At 50.7% G+C, this 20,303-nt stretch overlaps 1 protein-coding gene across 2 annotated transcripts in view; it reads right to left on the bottom strand.

Moving 5' to 3' along the window:
• Nucleotides 1–4,364: 4,364 nt before the first annotated feature.
• Nucleotides 4,365–20,303, bottom strand: part of PLEKHD1 (pleckstrin homology and coiled-coil domain containing D1) — a 31,495-nt gene continuing 15,556 nt past the window's right edge. Inside the window, exons 7-13 of one of the 2 annotated variants that reach the window (XM_053889536.1) lie at nt 12,633–12,727; nt 11,071–11,164; nt 8,299–8,477; nt 7,649–7,781; nt 7,137–7,281; nt 6,664–6,813; nt 4,365–6,439 (exon numbers count right to left, since the gene is read on the bottom strand). In XM_053889536.1, the coding sequence (XP_053745511.1) occupies nt 6,231–6,439; nt 6,664–6,813; nt 7,137–7,281; nt 7,649–7,781; nt 8,299–8,477; nt 11,071–11,164; nt 12,633–12,727 (1,005 nt within the window). In that variant the 3' untranslated portion in view covers nt 4,365–6,230. Of the gene's footprint in view, nt 6,445–6,663; nt 6,814–7,136; nt 7,282–7,648; nt 7,782–8,298; nt 8,478–11,070; nt 11,165–12,632; nt 12,728–20,303 lie in introns of both variants that reach the window. The other variant, XM_019451412.2, reaches the window with a different exon arrangement.

Below are 20,303 nucleotides of genomic sequence, written 5' to 3'. Positions count from 1 at the left end.
GCCTAATGCAATCCCCACAGAGAAGTGTGATCCCCAGAATTACAGAAGGGTTTTGAGAGCATCTAATTCCACGCCTCATTGTACAAAGCTTGCCCCTCTATTAGGATGAATCACTGTTTCTATAGCATCATCCTGGCCTCTAGAATCCCAGCCCAGGGGCTTCCCATTGGCTGCCTCTGCATTCCAGGGAGGATGCTTCTGTTCCAGAAGACACTGTACTGGGGAGCGTGGGGGAGGGCAAAGGAGAATGAAGGGCAAGAGACTGCCGGCCTAGAAGCGGTTGGAGGCGGCAAGCAAAGGCCTGGTTACTTTTCAAAGTTCTTAGGATGAGAAGCTCCAACCCTCAGGCCCTGCTATCTTTGACTAGCCAGCCCTTCAGAATGGAAAAATTCTCGGGAAACTGTCCATTACCAAGCAGCTGAGTCAATCCCTTAAGAACCTATAAAAGAAAAGATCTGAGTGCAGACTCTGGGGTCTAGAACACAGAGGAGCTCAATATATTTGCTGAAGAAAAGAAGGAAGAGGGGCGCCTGGGTGGCTCAGTCAGTTAAACATTCGACTCTTGGTTTTGGTTCAGGTCATGATCTCATGATTCATGGGTTCAAGCCCCACATCGGGGTCCTCACTGACAGTGGAGAGCCTGCTTGGGTCTCTCTCTCTCCCTCTATCTTCCCCTGCCCCGCTCACTCTCTCTCTCAAAATAAATAAATAGACTAAAAAAAAAAAATTAAAAAAAAAGAAGAGAGAAAGAAATGGAAGGAAGGAGGGAGGGGGAAAAGAAGGAAGAAAGAAAGAAACCCACTAAAAATAAGTTACATGTGATTATTTACATATTTACCTTTAATATTTTACATCTCCATATATGCTAGAAAGAATACTGGCCATGAACTCAAATGCCTAAACTTCCACTTAGAAGCTGTGTGACCTTGGGCAAAACTCCTTTAACCTCTGTGGGTTGCAAGGAGAGGGATGTTGTGAGGACAAAAAGGAGAAATCAGTGTGAAAGCACGTGATGTATTACAGGTTTAATAAATGACGGCTCAAGCGGAGACTTTTGTTTCCTATCTTAAAGGGGAGAACAACCAGGAGATTCATCACCAGTAATGCCCTCCCCCTTCTCAGGGAGGCTTAGCTCACTTTCCCACCAGATTTTGCAGGCCCAGCACAGAGCATGCTGCCACCTGCTGGGAAGACGGGGGAAGTGAATTCCAAAGCGTCTTGTCCTACCAGGCCATTCTGAGGAACAACCTGGAAAAAAAAAAAGGGAAGCACAGGGACTCAACCTCCCCTCAGCTGCGACTCTCTTATCCTTTATGACAGTCAGGGCCCTCATCGTTGGCCAACAGTTTCTCAGAAAAGTAAGATTTCAATCCATTTTTTTTTCTTTTTAAAAGTGAGTGATAGGATATAATGCAGCCTTAAAAAGGAATGACATCTGATATATGTTACACTGTGAATGAATCTGGAGGACAGTTATGCTAAGTGAGATAAGATGGTCACAAATCGATAAATACTGTATGATTCCACTTTTATGAGGTATCTAAAGTAGTCAAATTCATAGAGACAAAGTAGAATGGTGGTCGCAGGGGCTGGGGGGAGGAGCAAACAGGGAGTTGTTTAAGGCACAGAGTTTCAGCTTTGCAAGATGAAAAGTTCTGCAGATTGGGTGCACAGCTATGCGAATACACTTAACACTTATGAACTCTACACTTAAAGATGGTCAAAATGGGGGGGGGGGGGGCGCCTGGGTGGCTCAGTTGGTTGAGTGACCGACTCTTGATTTCAGCTCAGGTCATGATCTCCTGGTTCGTGAGTTCAACCCCCGCATCAGACTCCTTGCTGTCAGTACAGAGCCTGCTGACAGTGCAGAACCTGCCTGGGATTCTCTCTCTCTCCCTCTCTCTCTGCCCCTTCAGCATGCTCTCTTTCTCTCTCTCTCTCTCTCTCAAAATAAATAAACTTTTTTTTAAAAAATGGTGAAAATAGTAACTTTTATGTTATGTATATTTTACCACAATGAAAAAAATAACAGTAAGTAACAGAGATAATAAGCGCACAAGGTAAGTGCTTGACTTCACGCAATGGAACCACAACAAATATTTGTTGAATGAAGATGGAAAGAAGTGATGCTGACAGATGGTCTCAGACACCAGGATAAGCATGAGAATAGACATCTTTCCTTTCCCAGGGTGGCCTTCCCAGCGACTAATTAGTCACAATTGCCTTTTCTTTGGGATGATAAATTAGCTGTCTTTCCTGTTCTCATCTCAACACTAAAAGCTTCTGACAATGGCACTGCATCAAGTGCAACATGAGCCAGAACATCCTTCCTTCCTGCGAACTGTGTTTTTGTGATCAGTGCTGGTGGCGGCAGCAGCCATATTTCTGTTGATTCTGAGGCTGCAAGTTCCCAGTTCGTAGAGCTTGAGAACTGCGAGGGCTCTGAGCAGCCTCGTGAGATTTCTCTCCTACCTAATAAAAATATATACATATTAAAAACGTTTTAAATAGTGACTTATTCAAAGCTACAGAGCTGAGACCTGACCTTTCACCATTGGAGACCCCCATCCCCAACCCCCCACAGCAAGCAGCCTGTGGGACAAGTCCCTAGAGGAAAGTTTCTCCTGTGGTCAGTGACATTCCAAGGCCCATCAGCCACAGTTCTTGCCAGGATAACAGGACAGGTTGAGTCTGTTCATAGCAGGACCCTCAGCCTAGAGGCAAGGATTAGATCCTCCTTTCGGGGAAGTAAGACAGAGCGCAGAGAATGAGCCCCCAAATGCGCTATCAGCTGGCTCTGTGTGGCTCTGCATTCTCCTGGAACCTGAGGTGGAGCCTCCTGCCTTTTAATTTTTTTTTTTAATGTTTATTTAACATAAAATAAGTTTTTGATGTTTATTTAACATTAAGACAGAGTGCGAGCAGGGGAGGGGCAGAGAGAGAGGGAGACCCAGAATCCGAAGCAGGCTCTGAGCTGTCAGCACAGAGCCCAACGCCCTCCTCACATACCCTGCGATCATGACCCTAGGCGAAGTCAGATACTTAACTGATTGAGCCACCCAGGCGCCTCGGGCCTCTTGCCTTTGAGCAACCTGTCTTGACTCACCTTCTCCGCCTGATCACAGAGTCTCACCCAGAAGCAAAGCCAGAACACCCCCTGCCCCTTGCTCTCCAGGGGTGAGGGAAGTAAAAGAAGTCAGTAGCTTCCCCCCCAAGAGTCAAAGCCATAAGGTTTCTGAATTTGGGGAGCCCTTTGCAGCAGCCTGGGGGTCTGAGCAGCCCCATCCTGGCTCACCACAGAAGCAGAAGATCCCTCAGGGCTGCTGGCCTTTATCTGAGGGCTCCAGAGCAGCCCCCTTTGTCTGGTGGGTTTAATGACTATCTTCCAGTTAGACCAAATCTGACACAGGCTGGCTCCCTGAGACTTGAGCAAGTCAGTTCCACCATCATCATTTACTGTGTGCTCCAAATTTTACTCAGATGGTACCTGGATCACCCACAAGCTGCCCAGGTCATGGTGAGGTGGGTGGAATAGGATGGGGTGGGGGGAGGAGGCAACAGTTACATCTCTCCAGAGACAAATACAGGCAGTAGATCCTTCTCAGGAGCTGGGAGCTGGGAGCTGGGAGCTGGGCAGTGGGTCAGGACCTGAGTATTTCACAGATCTCTTACCCCGCCCATTAACATACTGTTGGGGAACAGCATTACAACCAGGATGACCACAGAACTATCACACAAACTGGGACATCAGGGACAACAGAAAGGGGAGTCATTAATAATTATGCTGGGAAACAATACAAACCAGGACACTCCTGGGCATGATGACAAATAACCATCCCCAGTGAGGAAATATACCAAATAGGAGGAGAATCTTATCATTACCATTTCTTGCTCTCTCTTACATGATTACAAAACAAAAACATTAACCTCTCCTCTTCAGAGGAGGCATGCTGTCAATTTCCAGTGGGGGTACTGATACCAGCAAGTCATAAAACTAGGTGTGCTTTGTCTCCCTGAGGTCATTCCCATCCATGTGGTCTACTCCCTTTGGTCAGTGCTCAAATCAGAACCAAATCCAGCTGATAGTCCTTGTTACATGGGAACAGCCAGGACCTCGGGGTGGGAAGACAGATTTTTCAGTTAATTATTAAGAAGCCACTTCCAGGAGGTGCAGCAGTGGGGAGTATTTCCCTCTATGTAGGGGAAACGTGCTTGCTTATTAAGACTACACGCAGGGAATTGCACAATTCCACGTTTGGCCTGCAGGGGGCAACATCTCTCTAGCAATGACCAGACTACAAGCCCTCCTGCAGGAAACACATTTAATTGGCCAAGGAATAAGAGTTTTATTTAAAAAAAAAAAAAAAAAAAAAAAAAAAAATCAGATCAATACATTTCCAATAAGTAATTCCCACTGTGATATATTTTCATATAGAGATGTTTCTCTTTTTCTATTTACAGTGTTAGGTACAAATAAATACTTATGGACTGATCAGTTTGTTGACAATAACCCAGACTTGCCCGAGGCATGGAAAGTACAGGGTGAGATGGTAGGAAAGAAACTAGGGATTGGTAAATGTGCGTGGAACAGCACTTGCCTTCCTGGTTAATAGCCTGCCTGGGAGCAAAAATGCATTTGAAAATTTCCAAAAGGTCTTTCTCCAAGAGCAAACCATTATTAAACTAATTCCTTTACAAACAAAAAATAAAATGGTAATCTGGATTTTATACATCTTCCTCATTTCAAAGTCCACCCTATATACATGTCAGATAAATGAGTTCCAAGTTTATGCAGGTTCCTACGTGTTTAAAGTTTTTTTTTTTTTTTAATTTTTAAACTCATCTTTTTCAGATGCATTGTTTCTAAGTGCCTCTGTCCCTGTCTCCACCCAGATTCCACAGACTGGCTGAAGCCATCACAGTCCACCCAGGACTTGAGTTGGGTCTCCCTTAGCTTCACCAGGCAGCCTTGAGCACCGAGCAGGGCACCCCGGGCCGGCCTGGGCTAGATGGCCAGTAGACACGCATGTATTTTGAGGGGGAGGCCAGCACCTCTGCCGGGGTTTGCCCTGCAGCCATCTGTGCACCGCTCCAGACTGGGCACCTCGCTCTGTTTGCCAAGCAGCAGAGAATCAATGCTTTTAATACCACCAGCATCTATGAGCACCCTGATCCCAGGGAGACCTCCTTTTCTGGAGGGACGAATGGATTTAGGCAGCTTTGGAGGATGTGGCTAGGAGGAGAAGAGCAGAGCAGACTGTGGGTGAGGGACACACCCCACAGACAACCTACAGTGTGTTTCAGCTTCACCCTAGATGACACAGGGCCAACCAATGGCTACTGGCATTATTGCAGGGCAAGGCCCCCATCTTCCAGGGTCACATTGCTTCACTGGATGAAGCCTCTGCAGGGAGAGGAGGCAGCAAGGTGGCTAAAGCGGGGGCGGCTCAGAGGGAGACACGTGTGATCCCACGGACCAAGGGCCACCACAGCCCGAGGCAGCTGTCTTCCTACCCAACCAGGAGCGGACAATGCAGGAGCCAGGGCCACCCTGTCCCGCGCCCTGAGCTTACTCCTTGTCCTCCGAGAGAGCCCTCAAAATGGCTGCTGGCTGCAAGATCCCAGCCAGGGCCCTAGGCACACATGCAGGAGGGATATGGGAGTGAGTGGGTAGCCCGTCAGCCAGGGCCCAACCTCAGGAGAGGAGACACCGTGGCAAGTGTAGTATGCCACAAACCCAAACGTCACTGTTTTAGGTCCCTCTCTTCCCTGCCCCACGATGTGGTAAAAGTAAGGGGCCTTGGCTGAGGGATGTCTATGGGTCTCAGAAGCAAAGAAAGGGTTAGGAACCTCAGGGGGAAGCAGGTATCAAGGTGGGGAGGAGAGTCCTTTATACACAAAGACAGGGAGGCAGCATCACAGGGAGTTGGAGTGGGCACAAGTGACAGCTATGGGCCCTGCCCACCCCAGTCCCCAACCAAAATGTCTCCACGTGCAGCCAGGCCAGGCCCGGCCCCGCCTCACCAGATAAGCACCAGGTGACAAGCAGGCAGCACCCAATTTGGGCCTGATTGGGCCTGATGTAAACCCAAGAGTAGGTTTCCGGGTGGGGGTGAGGGAGGTGCCATCCCTGTCCTATGAAGGTGAGGCCGGCCCCCAGGTGGGGGCGCAGAGGGGAGCAGAGAGGTGCCAGGTAGAGTCCGACCTCCCCCTGCCACCTCCTCCCGCCCCTATCCACTGAGAAAAGACCTGGGAGGCAGGGGTGGAGCGCCCATCACTTTCCACCCCGGGGAACCACCGAGGGCGCTCCTGGCTGGTTTGCCATGATGTGATAGATGGATTCTCGGAAGCGCTGGTCCCGGCTGAGCCTCTTGGCCACCTCCTTTAGTTCCTCCATGTTGTTGGCATCCAGCTGGGAGGTCATGAAAGACTGGGACGGCTTCACTGGGGAGACGGTGGCCGTGAGGCTGGGCCCAGGCCCCAACCCCAGCCCGCCTCCCTCGCGCCCCAGGCCCCCGTCCGGCGGGCTGCTGCAGCCAGTTCCAGGCCGCACTGCCGGCCTCTGAGCTGGACCAGCCCTTCCCAGTGCCCACCTTCCTGCCTTGTCACCCTCGGCCTCTGACCACCCCCACCCCGGGAGGGCACGCGGACGGCCACACTCACTGTCATTCCAGGACGTGCTGGACCGGCGCCGGTGGAAGCGGCAGCTCTTGATGCGGCGAGTGGCCGCCTTGTGGATGTAGACGGAGTTCTTCATGATGACCGGCATCTTGGCCTCCAGCTCCGCGTTCCGGATGCACTCCTCGAAGAACCCTGTGCGCGCAGTCGGGCTGCGTCCTTCCCGCCCGCCGCGCGGCCCCCGCCCCGACCCCGACCCCGCCCCCGTGGGAAATACGCCCACCCGGCACAGCCCCTGCCAAAGGGGCGGGACCTCGAGCCACGCCCCCACCGGAGGCTACAGCCCAGAGGGAGCCGCGCCGGGGACTTGCCGGCGGCGGGGGTCTGGGCAAGTAACTCCAACCCTATCTATGGGTCACCTAATGCACACCAGACCCCGTTCCGGGCTCCCCGGGGCCTGCACTCCCGCAGGGGACGAGCCCTAGGGCTGGGGGCTGGCACCCGGGGCCGGGGCTTACTTTTCAGATGGCTCACGTCAGCCCGCATCCTCTCCTCCTTCTCCTTGTTCCGCACCTTGGAGTTAAGCCCTTGTTCCAGACTCCGCAAGGCCCCCTCTGCCTCCCGCAGACGCCTCTCCAGGTCCATGCGGACCTTCACCTCAGCCTGAGGGGGGAGAGAAGAGAGAGAGAAGTGGGGTCCTGGGGGGCAGCTGCCGTCTCCCTGGAAGCCTTCCCTGATCACTCCTGGCTCAAGCGGGCTTTCTGGCCTGCGGACTCGGATGGAAGTTAAGCACATCCTGCCCCGTGTCTTGCGCCCATGACCAGGTGGCCTGGACTCAGTCCCTGCACCCGGCAGGTGTGTACCAATGATGCCCCCCACCCAAGCAGCAGGCTCACTGCTTCCCCAAATGGTGGCTCCATCGCCTGCCCCTGGCGGGTCAGGCTGGCACAGATCATTCAGGTAGCTGCCCGGTAAGGGATGTGAGGGAAGGTCCACCCGCACAGGCTGCTCCCAGCAGGCCCAGGCCAACCTTGAGCTCCCGCTCTGCCTGCTGCTTCTCTGCCGTCAGCTCCTGCAGCGAGTTCTGCAGCGCCTGGGACTGGCTCGAATAGAACTCGCGCTCCTCCTCCAGGGCCCGAGAGCGCTCTTCGTTCTCCTTCATCCTGCCCGGGGCAGAAGTGGTGCTCAGTGCTCACTCGCCAACGGGCCTTTCCAGTGGGAGGGCAGCCCCTCCTAGAGACCCGGCTGGAGAAACCCCGAGACCCAGAACTTTCTGGGGATGCGAGGGGTGGTGTGGTTAAGCGAGGAGAGCCCCCGCCTGAAGACTGGAGTCTTGGGTCCAGGTCTTGCTAGTTCTGTGACCTCAAGAAAGTCCTACAAATCCTCGGAGGCTCAGTTTCCTCATTTGTGCAAAGGGGCTTGGAGGACCTGCCCCGCCTGCCACAAAGCATTGTTAGACCGACCTAATGTCTGTATGGTTCATACCAGTCCAAGAGACCATGATCAGGTCGGCTCTAGGTAGTGAAAGTTTTCTTCCCATTTGCCTGGTGGGGAAACTGAGTCCTAGGCAAAAGGAAGTAAGTGACCTATCTGGTCAAAGCCAGCTAGAACCCAAGAGTCTGGATGTGCAGTTCAAGGGATGTTATCAAAACGGGACTCAGGGGTTGAAGGCCCCCTTACCGCTTCTCAGCCAGGAGCTTCTCCTCCAAAAGCTGCTGCATCTTTTCTTCTATCTGCCTCAGGTTGCTATGGAGACCCCCATTGGGAGGGGGCTGCTCACTCTGATTGGCCAGTGTCTGCAGCTGGTTCTCATTCTCCTCCAGCATAGCCAGGGTTTTCTTCTTCTCTATGGAGAGTTCCTGGCATGGATGCGGGGAGGGAAGAAGGGAAATAACCTAGTTTAGGTTTTCCAACATGGCTGCCCTCACCTGCCTTTCAGTTTCAGGGAGGGATGTCCTTATCACTCAATCTTCTATAAGAGACACTGTTGGGGGTTGGGGGGGGGGGCACCTGGGTGGCTTAGTCAGTTGAGCATCCAGCTTCAGCTCAGGTCATGATCTCGAGGTCTGTGAGTTCGAGCCCTGCATCGGGCTCTGTGCTGACAGCTCAGAGCCTGGAGCCTGCTTTGGATTCTGTGTCTCCCTCTCTCTGCCCCTCCCCCCACTCATGCTCTGTCTTTCTCTGTCTCAGAAATAAACATTAAAAAAAAAAAAGAGAGACACCCGTGGAATGCAAGCAGGTGCAACAACTCTGGAAAACAGTATGGAGGGCCCTCAAAAAACTAAAAATAGAACTACCCTATGACCCAGCAATTGCACTACTAGGCATTTATCCAAGGGATACAGAGGTGCTGTTTCGAAGAGACACATGCACCCCCATGTTTATAGCAGCACTATCAACAATAGCCAAAGTATGGAAAGAGCTCAAATGTCCATGGATGGATGAATGGATAAAGAAGATGTGGTATGTACACACACACACACACACACACACACACACACACACACAGTGGAGTATTATTCAGTAATCAAAAAGAATGAAATCTTACCATTTGCAACTACGTGAATGGAACTGCAGGGTATTATTATGCTAAGTGGAATTTGTCAGAGAAAGATAAAAATGATATAACTTCACTCATATGAGGAATTTAAGAGACAAAACAGATGAACATAAGGGAAGGGAAACAAAAATAATATAAAAACAGGGAGGGGGACAACACAGAAGAGACTCATAAACATGGAGAACAAACTGAGGGTTAGGGGAGGGGTTGTGGGGGGGGGTGGGCTAAATGGGTAAGAGACAGTAAGGAATCTACTCCTGAAATCATTGTTGCACCATATGCTAACTAATTTGGATGTAAATTAAAAAAAAATAAAACAAGTTAAAATAAAAAAAATAAAAATATCCACCAAAAAAAAAAAAAAAAGACACCCCAAATATCTTCCTTCTTCCATGGAGGTAAAAGGCCAAAACCAAGATCTCCTTCCTCACAAAGAGGCAAGGTTACTCCTCCACAGAGGGACTCAGGGAGGAGCTCAATGCAGCTTCCAGTGGAAGTGGCACCTACTAAAACCGGCATCCAAGGGCACCGTGACCTTCTGGGGTCTTTATTCCCCGAGGGCTGAGTGAGGGCATGTGTTGGGCTCATATGAAAAACACTCAAAAGGAGCCAGCCCTAGAACAGATTTAGATGTCCTCGTCATTTATCAGGCTGGGGTCTTGCACTACCCAGAAATTCTAGAGTTGAAACTCTCCATGAGAACCATCTCTCATGATGTGAACTGAAAAGAAAAACAAAGGCACCACAGACTAAGCCTCTAGTCAGTGGAGAGAGAATAGAAACCCTTGCAGCCCTCAAGGCAATTCATGAATTCAGAGTAAACATTAGCGCTGTGCCAGGCTGCCGCTAGGTGCTGGGCTGGGAGACACCTTAAGACACAGTCTAGCGAAGTTCACCGCTTAGAAGACACAACCTAGTGTCCCATAACAAGACATGCAAAGTGCTGCCGGAGCCTGGAGCTCACAGCAAAACCTTGCCTAGAAGAGTCAGGGAAGCTTGGCTACAGTTCTGTTGGAGTTGAGTCTTAGTAGGATGGATGAGTTCTCCAGGCAGAGAAGAGGTGAAAGAACATTCTGTGTAGAAGGAATAGCATGGCGGGGCGCCTGGGTGGCTCAGTCGGTTAAGTGTCCAACTTCGGCTCTGGTCATGGTTCGTGGGTTCGAGCCCTGCATCGGGCTCTGTGCTGACAGCTTGGAGCCTGCTTCGGATTCTGTGTCTCCCTCTCTCTCTGCCCTTCCCCTGCTCATGCTCTGTCTCTCAAAAATAAATAAATGTTAAAAAAAAAATTAAAAAAAAAAGAAGGAATAGCATGGGCAAAAATGTTGAGTCTGAAAGGGGTTGGCCTCATCGGGACAGATGAGCTCAGTGGTTTGGAGTAGGGGTCAGGGTGTCTTTGTGTAAGGTGCAGAGGGGCAACTCAGGAGGAGCCGGGGAAGAGGGGCTGGGAACAGTCTGTACTTTGTCCTTGACACATGCCACTGCCTCTCTCCCCCTCACAGTTTCTGTGGTATCAGAGGCAGGTGACATACAGTTAATTTCCCTTCATGCTCAATTTCACCCAGTAGCAGCTAAGTGAATGAGCCACAAGAAGGAAGAGGTGGGTGGTCCCGCCGCCCACCCTAATCAACCCTCCATGTGGTATAAAGATATAAACTCTGAAGAAGATGGATTTCCCAAGGGCACAGTCACAGCAAGGCAAAACTTGAGTTTGCTTCCATGGGTCCTGCTTTAGGCCTCCCGTGCTCTCTGGTCCACAGAGAAGAGACCTTTTAGATCATCACTCCATCGGGCCCCGTTCCCCTTGTGGAGAACCCTCTGGGGGAAAAACAGTATCACGTGGTCCAACCAAGCAGCCTGCCTCCAGGCCCACCAGCCCACCAGTGGCCCCTCACCTCCAGCGTCTGCTGCAAGGACTCTGTAAGGTGCCTCAGCTCCTTCTTCTCTTGCTCCACACCCTTGAGGCATCTTGCGGTCAGTTCTAGCTCCCTGCAGGGACAGAAGGCTGGGTATGGCAGGGCCCACCCCTCCCAATCCCCTCTGCACACAGAAATGCTTTTGCTTCACCTCCCGACATGGCTCACAGGGGGCCTTGGAAGGCCAGCCCCTCTCTGCATGGCGGGGTCCTGACAGCAGCTGTAGGAACCTGGGGCTGAAAGGAGGAGATCCCGGCCAAGTGGGGTTGACGTCACTTGCTCCAGGGACACATGCATCTGTCAGGTGGGATAAACCCAGGACCACCCCACAGGCAGAGGGAAGCAGTGGAGAAACAAAGGGAGGGGGCCTGGCCCCACCTCCTTTCTTCCCTGGACAGACCCTGCCAGTATCCCTACTCACTCTCACATGGGTCATGGCTGAGGCCCTTCTCTGGGGTGACAACCCCTTTGCTGCTTTCTTAACCAGCCTGGGCCACCTCAGGCCTTTACCCCTGGTTTCCCTTCCTCCTGCTTGAAATGCCTTTCCCTTTTCTCCTGCCCAATTTCCTAATCCTACCCATCCTTCAAGGCCCCGCTCAATTGAACCCCTCTTCATGCCCACAAGGATCACATGTATACCTTAATTCCTAGGACACAGGGAGTCTGCACTGTGGTCCCTAGTACCTGACTATATATTATCGTGTGGATGTTTCCTGGGTGTTAGTCTGATTTTCCCAACAAGAGTGTAAGATCCTGCATGGTAAGATAAGGGGACTTATCCTCTCTTCCAGTATCTGGCACAATTCTGGAGATAAGCAGGTGCTCGGCTATTTCCTTGGTAAGATCCTCAGTATTTCTCCCTCCCCAAAGTGCTTGTCTAATTGACTTCCTTTTATAAGGCTGCTGCAAGAAAAAACCTTTGTGGGCTAACACTGATTATCAGTAGTGATGAGGAGGAGGATGCCGATGACGAGGACAACCACCGCCATCAACAGCACCCAGAGCACTGGTCTCCAAATTCCTGGATCGGCTGAATCAGAATGACCCGAAGAGCTTTTGTAAAATATAGATCTCTGGGCCCTACTTTCCAGAGATTCTAATCCTGGTGTATGATTATAATGTGCAACTGGTTTGCAAAGCATACACAGGACTAAAGATCCCGAGGGACATCGTTAGCCAGAACGTGATGGGACTGTGCAGGCGACGCTGGGGGGTCTTGGCTAACAGCACCTCCAGGCCGGCTTGTTCCCCTCTGCCTCTGGGTAAGGAAGGCTTGAGAGAGGCAAGAGGGGCTTGTTGCTTGGGGGGGACGCCTGTCGGCACCTGCTGGTGCCTCACCTCCAGTTCTCCAGTTCGTGTGGGGTCTACAGCTCCTTCTGGGCTGCCCCGAGGCCTGGAGCACTGGGAAGATAGACCCAAACCAAGTCATCAAGTAACGAGACTCTCCTGGGCGAGACCTCTCCAGGCCCGATGGGAAATGCGATGGGAAATGCGAGTCCTAATGCCCTGCCCCAGGCGCACCTTCCTCCCGCCCCCACCACCTTTTGATCTGCTCCTGCTCCATTTTCAGCTCCTGCACCACCTCCTCGAACTGCTGCTTCTCGGCCTCCAGCACCTGGTTCAGGCGCTCAAGCTCCTGAAGAGAACCAGAGGGGAAGAGAAGAGTCATGGGCAGCAAAGGGCTCCTGAGGTCAGGAAGCGTCCCTCTAGTCCAGGGGCCCCTATGTGATGTGGTACAGTCTGGGCCATAGGCTGTCACAGACTTGGAGTTAAGTCCTAAGGAGCCCTGGTCCCACTAGTCGATACACAGTCTCAACAAATCCCCAGTCTGCGATGGGTGTGGCCTTCTCAAACACACTGAGCATGCTCAACACCGTGGCGTGTGCCTGGAGGTGATGATAATTCTAGGTGTCTACTCTGCTGGGCAACTCCAGTCACTAACCCCCTCAGGTAGGCTGGCTGGCTCTCAAGCCCTGGAGGAAAACATGGTGGGTGTGTATTTCCATTAAAGAGTCCTATGGGGCGCCTGGGTGGCTCAGTCGGTTAAGCAAGCGTCTGACTTCGGCCCGGGTCATGATCTCATGGTCCGTGAGTTCAAGCTCCGCATCAGGCTTTGTGCTGACAGCTTGGAGCCTAGAGCCTGTTTCAGATTCTGTGTCTTCCTCTCTCTCTGACCCTCCCCCGTTCATGCTCTGTCTCTCTCTGTCTCAAAAATAAACGTTAAATAAAAATTAAAAAACAAAAAGATCCCTAGAGTGACATCTGTCAAAGGTGGCAAAGAAAAGCCAGTCCCGACCCAAACAATCAGAAAATTTTATTCTCAAGGCTCTAGGAAGCAGCCAGCCTAGGTGCCTGCAGCTTCCCTTATACTCAGCCCTAAGGGAACAGGAGAGCCAGAAAGCCCAGGGCGGGGCCCCAGGGCCAGACTAGTTTTGTCAGGAGGGCTGGTAAGCACAGGTATGTGCCCTCAGAGGGTCCGGTTTTCCTGGGCTGCAATGGCAGCTGGGGTTGCAGGGCACCCTTCAGGCGAAGCTTAGCTGGCAGCATTTTTGTGACACCCGCTTTGCTCCTCCACATTACACACGGTGGGAGGATATTATTCCCAGCACCTCAGGTGCGGGCAGGCCCTTGCTATGCCTCCAAGAACCAGACAGCGAAACTGACGCTCCTAAAAATAACACGACAAAACAATCAATTGGCTTTTCCTCTCCTTCCTCCCCATGTCCGGCCCAGGTATGTGTGATGAAATGCTTTTCCCACCTAAGTCAATAACTGCATGTGTCTGGGCAACACATATGCTGTGTGGCAGTAAGAGAACAGACATCCATGAATCAGAGCCGTCCATGGTCAAAGGGGCCTGAAAGCACTTCAGTCTTCATCAGACACTTGAATCCTGGGATCAGTTTTCCTGCCAAGAGATGGCCTGGGCTCTGCCTGAATGGCTGTCATGACGGGGAATTCACCCCCTCTTAAGACAGCCCATTTCATTCCAGAACAACCTGATCAAAACTCTTCCTTCCGGGTCCGACCTCAGATGAGCCCTCCCTGAAAGCAACAAAGACAAAAACATGGATGAAGGACCGCAGATTTTGCCGAAAGTTTTGTGGGGCTCAGATGAGAGGGCTGAATCTCATTTATGGAGCAAAACTTCCGTTCAAAACCCCCATAGCCACCTCCGTCCTTTGCACAGACTCTCCCTTTGGCAGCTGCCTTGCTGCCTGGAACTTGCTGTCCTTGGTCATAGTGTCCCCTTAAGCTCTTCTCCTCAGCCACGAAGACTGAATACCCCTAGCCAGCAAAGTAAGAGCCAGTGAACAGCTCTTAGCAAAACAGACGACTGGCAAAGCCAAGGACAGGCAAAGCCTGAGTGTCCCAGGTCCACCTAGGGGAGGGGGTGGCCCGTTTCATCCACCTGTTCCATCTGAGCCCAAATCTGCCTCCTTATAACTTCCGTCAGTGGGCTGACCTTCTGCCCTTGGAGCCACAGAACAAGACTGATCCTTTTTCCCTTCATGTGTTGGGGACAGTTATCTGTCCCCAAGTCTCCTCTCCTCCGAGCCAAATAATCCCTGTTCGCCATGCTTCACTGCATTATTTCTAAGTTCCCAATAAAAGCAATTATGCTTTTGAAAAGAATGTAGGCTCCTGAATGATTGGAAGACTAAATACAGTGGAGGTTCTTCCCAATTAATTTACAGGCTCATGTGATCCCAATAAAAACCCCAATGGGATTTTTAAAAAATAGTCTCATTCATTCACACATGCCACACATAGTTATTGAGTGTTTAATAGGCACCAAGGACCTGCCAGGCTCTGCATTGAGGATGTGAGAATGAGCAAACCCAGACACGTCTCAGTTCTCATGGAGCTTACAGCTCAGTGCAAGAATCAAAAACTAATAAAATAATCACACACAAGAGTATCATTACAAACCAAAGTATGTGAAGTGCAGGATGGGAACACGGTTCTTTGTAAAGCTGTCTTGGACAAGAAGTAGGGAACGATTGGGGGGTGGGGTGGGGAGCAGATTTTTGAGCCAACATGTGAAGGTGCATAAATAGCGGGAAGAGGAAACAGCATTCCAGGAACAAGGATCAGTATGTGCAAAGGCCCTTCAGAAACCTGCAGAACCTGAAAGAACCAAGATATTTCCACACCGCTGGGCCCACAGTGAGGGTGAACAGCAGGAGGGAAGCTTGACCACACAGCGCCTTGGGCTATGCTGCGGATTTTGTGGTTTTCCTGAGCCAGAACAAACAATGAAGGTTTTGAGCAGAAAGTAGGGGATGAAGACGGGCAACGCAATCCGATTTCCATTTTAAACCATGACTCCAGCTGCAGTGAGGAGAAAAAGGATGAAAAGGGGCCAGGAGGGATACAGGGAATCCGGCAGGGGGTGGGGGGAAGCCACTGCATTAGTTCAGCAAGACCTAATAGTAGTGTGAACTTGAGCGAGGCGGTGAGATGGAGAGAAGTGGCCAGACAGCTTCTAGAGGTTTGGGGGTAGCTAGCAGAACTTGGGGGTGGAGTGGGAAAGGGTGAGATGGGGAGGACAGGATGAGGCACAACTCTCAGGTTTCCAATCTGCACAAACAATGGGAGGAGGTGAATTCCCTGAGATAGGGAGCGCTAGACCATCAGCTCTTCTGGGGAAGATCGTAAGTGGCCTTGGACGTGTTAAGTTTGCAGTACCTTTGAGACATTGGCTGGAGATGTGAAGCCAACGGTTGGATAGAAGGGGCTGGAGCTCAGCAGAGAGAAGGGACTGCACCTGTCAAGGGGGAGACATTTGCACATACATAGTAAATGAAACTGGGGGTGTGGTCTAGATGGCCTTTGGATCCAATGCAGGAAGAAGGAGGGGTATGGGGGGGTACTCTCTGGGATGGGCAATACCACCTTGTAGGGTTCATGGGAGGATAATCTGGGCTAATCCACGCAAACTGTCTGCCGCATAGTAAGTGCTTAATAAACGATGGATAGTATTATAAATTGAAGCTGTGTAGTATCCATTCAAGAATAGACAGCAATTCAAAGGAATGGAAAAGAGAATTCTGAAACAGATTTGGTATATGATGATAATGACAATGATAGCACTCGCTGTGAGTTTCCTGTTCTAAGTACTTTACATGTATTAATTCGTGTAATCCTTACAACAGCTCTGAAAGTGAATAATATTTTTGTCCTCATTTTATAGATGAGACAAGCAGAGGTACACAAGGGTCAAGGAACTTGCTCAAAGTTACACATGTCTTCATCCCTCTTCTCCACGCTGTAGCTAGTCGGTGATGGAGGGACTCGAACACGGGCAGTGGGGTAGAGCGAGATGGAAATGTCCACGCACAGCGGCTGAGAGTGGAAACTGGTACAAAATTTCTGGAAAGAAATTTGGCAATATGCATCAGGAGTCTTAAAAGTTCTTGCCCAGACTCCATGATTTTGCCCATAGGAAGGAACCTCTCCTAAACAATTAGATAGTAGGCCACGATTCATGTGTGCAGAGGTGCTCACTGTGGCATAATTTATAATAGTGAAGACAGCCTAGGGTTGCCTGGCTGGCTCAGTCAGTAAAGTATCTGACTTCAGCTGAGGTCATGATATCACGGTTTGTGGGTTTGAGCCCCACATCGGGCTCTATGCTGACAATGCAGAGTCTGCTTGGGATTCTCTCTCTCTCCCTCTCTCTCTGCACCTCTCCCACTTGTGCTTTCTCTCTCTCAAAATAAAGAAATAAACTTATACAAATAAAATAATAATAAGAAGAAAAGAAAACAGCCTAGATGTCCAAAAACAGAAGGTGAGTTAAATGAAACATCATGTAGGATGTATCAGTACATGGTCATCAAAACTGATGTTTTCAAAGAATGTTGAATGACATGAAAAATTGCTGAAGGTACAAATGTTAATGAAGGTATAATGAAAAAGCAGGCCATAAAATGGAATATCTGCTGTGATCCTATTTTGTTTAAAATATAGGGGCGCCTGGGTGGCTTAGTAATGGTTAAGCGGCCGACTTCGGCTCAGGTCATGATCTTGCAGTTTGTGAGTTCAAGCCCCGCATCGGGCTCTGTGCTGACAGCTCAGAGCCTGGAGCCTGCTTCGGATTCTGTCTGTCTGTCTGTCTGTCTCTCTCTCCCTCTGCCCCTCCCCTGCTTGTGCTCTGTCTCTGTCTCTCTCTCTCTCTCAAAAATAAGCAAACACAAAAATAAAAAAAAAAAATATATATATATATAAGAATATATATAGAGAAATATATATATATTTCTCTAAAGACTGAAGAAAAACACCAAAATGTTGGCAGCAGTTGTGTCAATTGTGGGATTAAGAATAAAGTTTGTTTTCCAGGTGTTCTGCAAAGAGCATGATTTCTACCATTAACAATAATAAAAAAAGCTACACATGGATGAGGACAAAGAAAGAGAACCTTCTTTCCAGTCGCTCACTTCTTTTCTACCTTTCGATTTCCCTGTGTGACTCTTAGCTAACACTGATGTCCAGGTGGAGCCTTAGAAGACTGATGATAGCCGGACCTGAAAACCTGAAGCGGCCAGAACCTTCTGTTCCTGCGGCCAAGACGGTACGAGAGCTTGCGGCAACCCCGTCATAGGTTGAGGTCAGCCAGGACCCGCTGCAGCTAAAGCCTCTTCCACCATCTAGTGCTTGTTCTTCTGACTCCTGGGCCTGACTTAAGTTGCAGGAGTACGGGGTTGGGAAGAAGTCACTAGAAGGCAGATTCCTGCTCAAGGAAAGGAAGAGTCTTCGAGCCACAGAGCAACAAGGTGAAGAATCCCGCCAGAGGTCGTGAGTTGCCCATCACAGAAGCAAGATAACATCCATCAGGGAGGTGAGCAAAGAGCCTCCCCTTGAAGTGACAGGTTCTTCCCAACACCAAGGGTCTATGTTCTGACCGGGAGCAGCCTGGGGGGCAAGATGCCTGCCTAATGGGCCCTGGGCATTTCGATTTCCTAGGTGCCTACCCACATACAAAGCTGAGCTCTCTGAGTTCGGCGAGAGAAGGAAAGGTAGTCAGGCTGCCCTCCTCCAGGGATGAGAGATGAGGTCACAAGGAGCCAGGGACACTTGAGGAAGGGCTCAAGGAAGGGCATGGCCTTCTGGCCCCGGGGCAGATGAGCCCAGGCTGGCTCACCCCGTGCTCTCTGCTCATGCCTCCAGAGTCCCACGCCCTCCCTTCCACATGGAGGAGGTCGGGGCCGCATCACCGCACAGTGCACATCTGCATGAGCCCTGCCCGTCCACAAAGCACTCTGCTGCCTTTGATTTCATCGAGACTCACAACGACCCAGGAACTAGGCAGCCACAGCCATCAACTCTTATCAGAGCATCACAGATAGAGCAACTGAGGCTCAGAGAGGTTAACTTACCCAAGGCCACACAGTCAGTGATGGAGCTGAGACTCCAATATGAGTCTCCGGGATCCAGACCCTGAGTCTTTCTTTAGGCCAGACTGCCTCTTAAAGATCAGAGAATCTTCATCTTATCACTGGGCTGTTGTACCCGAGGCCTTTCTAAGCGGCCCAACGCGCACCCAGACAACCTCTGAGCCTCGCAGTGGAGATGGGAAAGATGCAGGGGACAGGAAGACCCATCATATGGATGAGCAAGTCAGGGAAGCAGTGATTTCTGTTCCCGATCTGCAGCGCGCAGCTGACGCGGAAATACGGACCTGGGCACAGCCCTCTCCCTTTCCGCCCGCTCACAGCAGCCTTCACGGGGGATCGGCTGGGCCCGAGTGAGTCTCGCTCAGATCTTGTAGCACCAGACCAGGGAGCTCACAGCTGACAGGCCTCGCTCCTTCAACGTGCTACGGCTTTAAGTGAGGCCTGCGTGCAGTGGGTCTCCGCTGGCCTCATTTCCTGGCTAAAGACCTAGATAGAGTGTCTAAATTTTCCTCCGGCTGACTGCTGCCCCAGATTTAGCCTCTCTGATGGATAAGTCTGTCTCTCTCCCTGCCGGTGGCTGTGTCTGTCACTCCATCCCACCCCCTGGCTTCCTCAATTACCTGTCTTTAGGTTGCTGACAAGCCACCAGAAGGCTCCCTTGTCAAAATGGCAGAACCGTGTGAAGAAAATGCCAAGACTTTAATGCGGGACCCAGATGAGAGCGTGGAGGCACGGATGCCCAGACGGCACGGCTGCGAGAAGGCTCAGTGCTGTCACCACGCCAAGCCTCAAATCCATGGAATCCTAACGCAAAGCCTCCATGGCTTTGGGGGTGTGTTTCTTGTTTGTTTGGGTTTGGTTTTTCCTGTTGTCGTCAAATGACGAAATGAGTCTGAAGTCCAGCTGGGAGAATACACGGGCAAGAAGATCTGGTAAAAGTCTGAAGAAGGAAAATGAGGCCGGATCGTCCTACTAGATTCAAATCAAGATGTGATGTGAAATGACAAGAATCAAAAATGTTCGCTCCGTGAATCATTCCACAAACATTTGTCAAGCACTCATCCTGGGCCAGGTATGGTCCTGGGTCCTGGGGATATTCGGGGTGCTGCAGGGACAGGATGCTTCTTGACAGTAGGGCCTGTCTCAGAGCCCAGTGAAGGGTGGTTGGGAAAGGTGGTTCGCAAGAGAAAAGTCACAGAGGGAGGCACTGAGCCCAGGCAGATGGGCCCAGCCCTACGGGCACAAGAAAAAACCGACTGGGTGAAGAGAAGTGGGCTGAATCAGGCTCTCCTATGGGAAAGGCACTTTGCAGCTTCAGGCCTCAGGCAGTTGACACGTAGAATGGGCCCATCATGAGTAATAACATGATTGTGACGCTAACAAACACAGATACTCACTGAGCACATACTATGTGCCAAGTGCTTTATATATAACATCTCACTTAATCTTCACATCTTAATAAGACGGGTTCCATTGTCTCCACTTTTCATGTAAGAATATTGATGTTCAGGGGTGCTTGGGTGGCTCAGTCGATTAAGCAGCCGACTCTTGGTTTTGGCTCAGGTCACGATCTCACGGTTCATGAGTTCGAGCCCTGCGTCGGGTTCTGTGCTGACAGCGTGGAGCCTGCTTGGGATTCTCTTTCTCCCTCTTTCTCTGCCCCGCCCCTGCTCTTGTTCTGTCTCTCTCAAAATAAATAAATAAATAAACTTAAAAAAAAAGAAAGACTATTGATGTCCGGAGAGGTTAGGTAACTTGTCCCAGGTCACACAGCTAGAAGCGTTGAAGGTCAAATACAAACATAGGCGGCCT

Source organism: Panthera pardus, unplaced genomic scaffold (assembly GCF_024362965.1).
Source record: "Panthera pardus isolate Hobbes unplaced genomic scaffold, ASM2436296v1 HiC_scaffold_24, whole genome shotgun sequence".
Taxonomy (NCBI): domain Eukaryota; kingdom Metazoa; phylum Chordata; class Mammalia; order Carnivora; family Felidae; genus Panthera; species Panthera pardus.
This window is presented reverse-complemented; position numbering and strand designations above follow the sequence as displayed.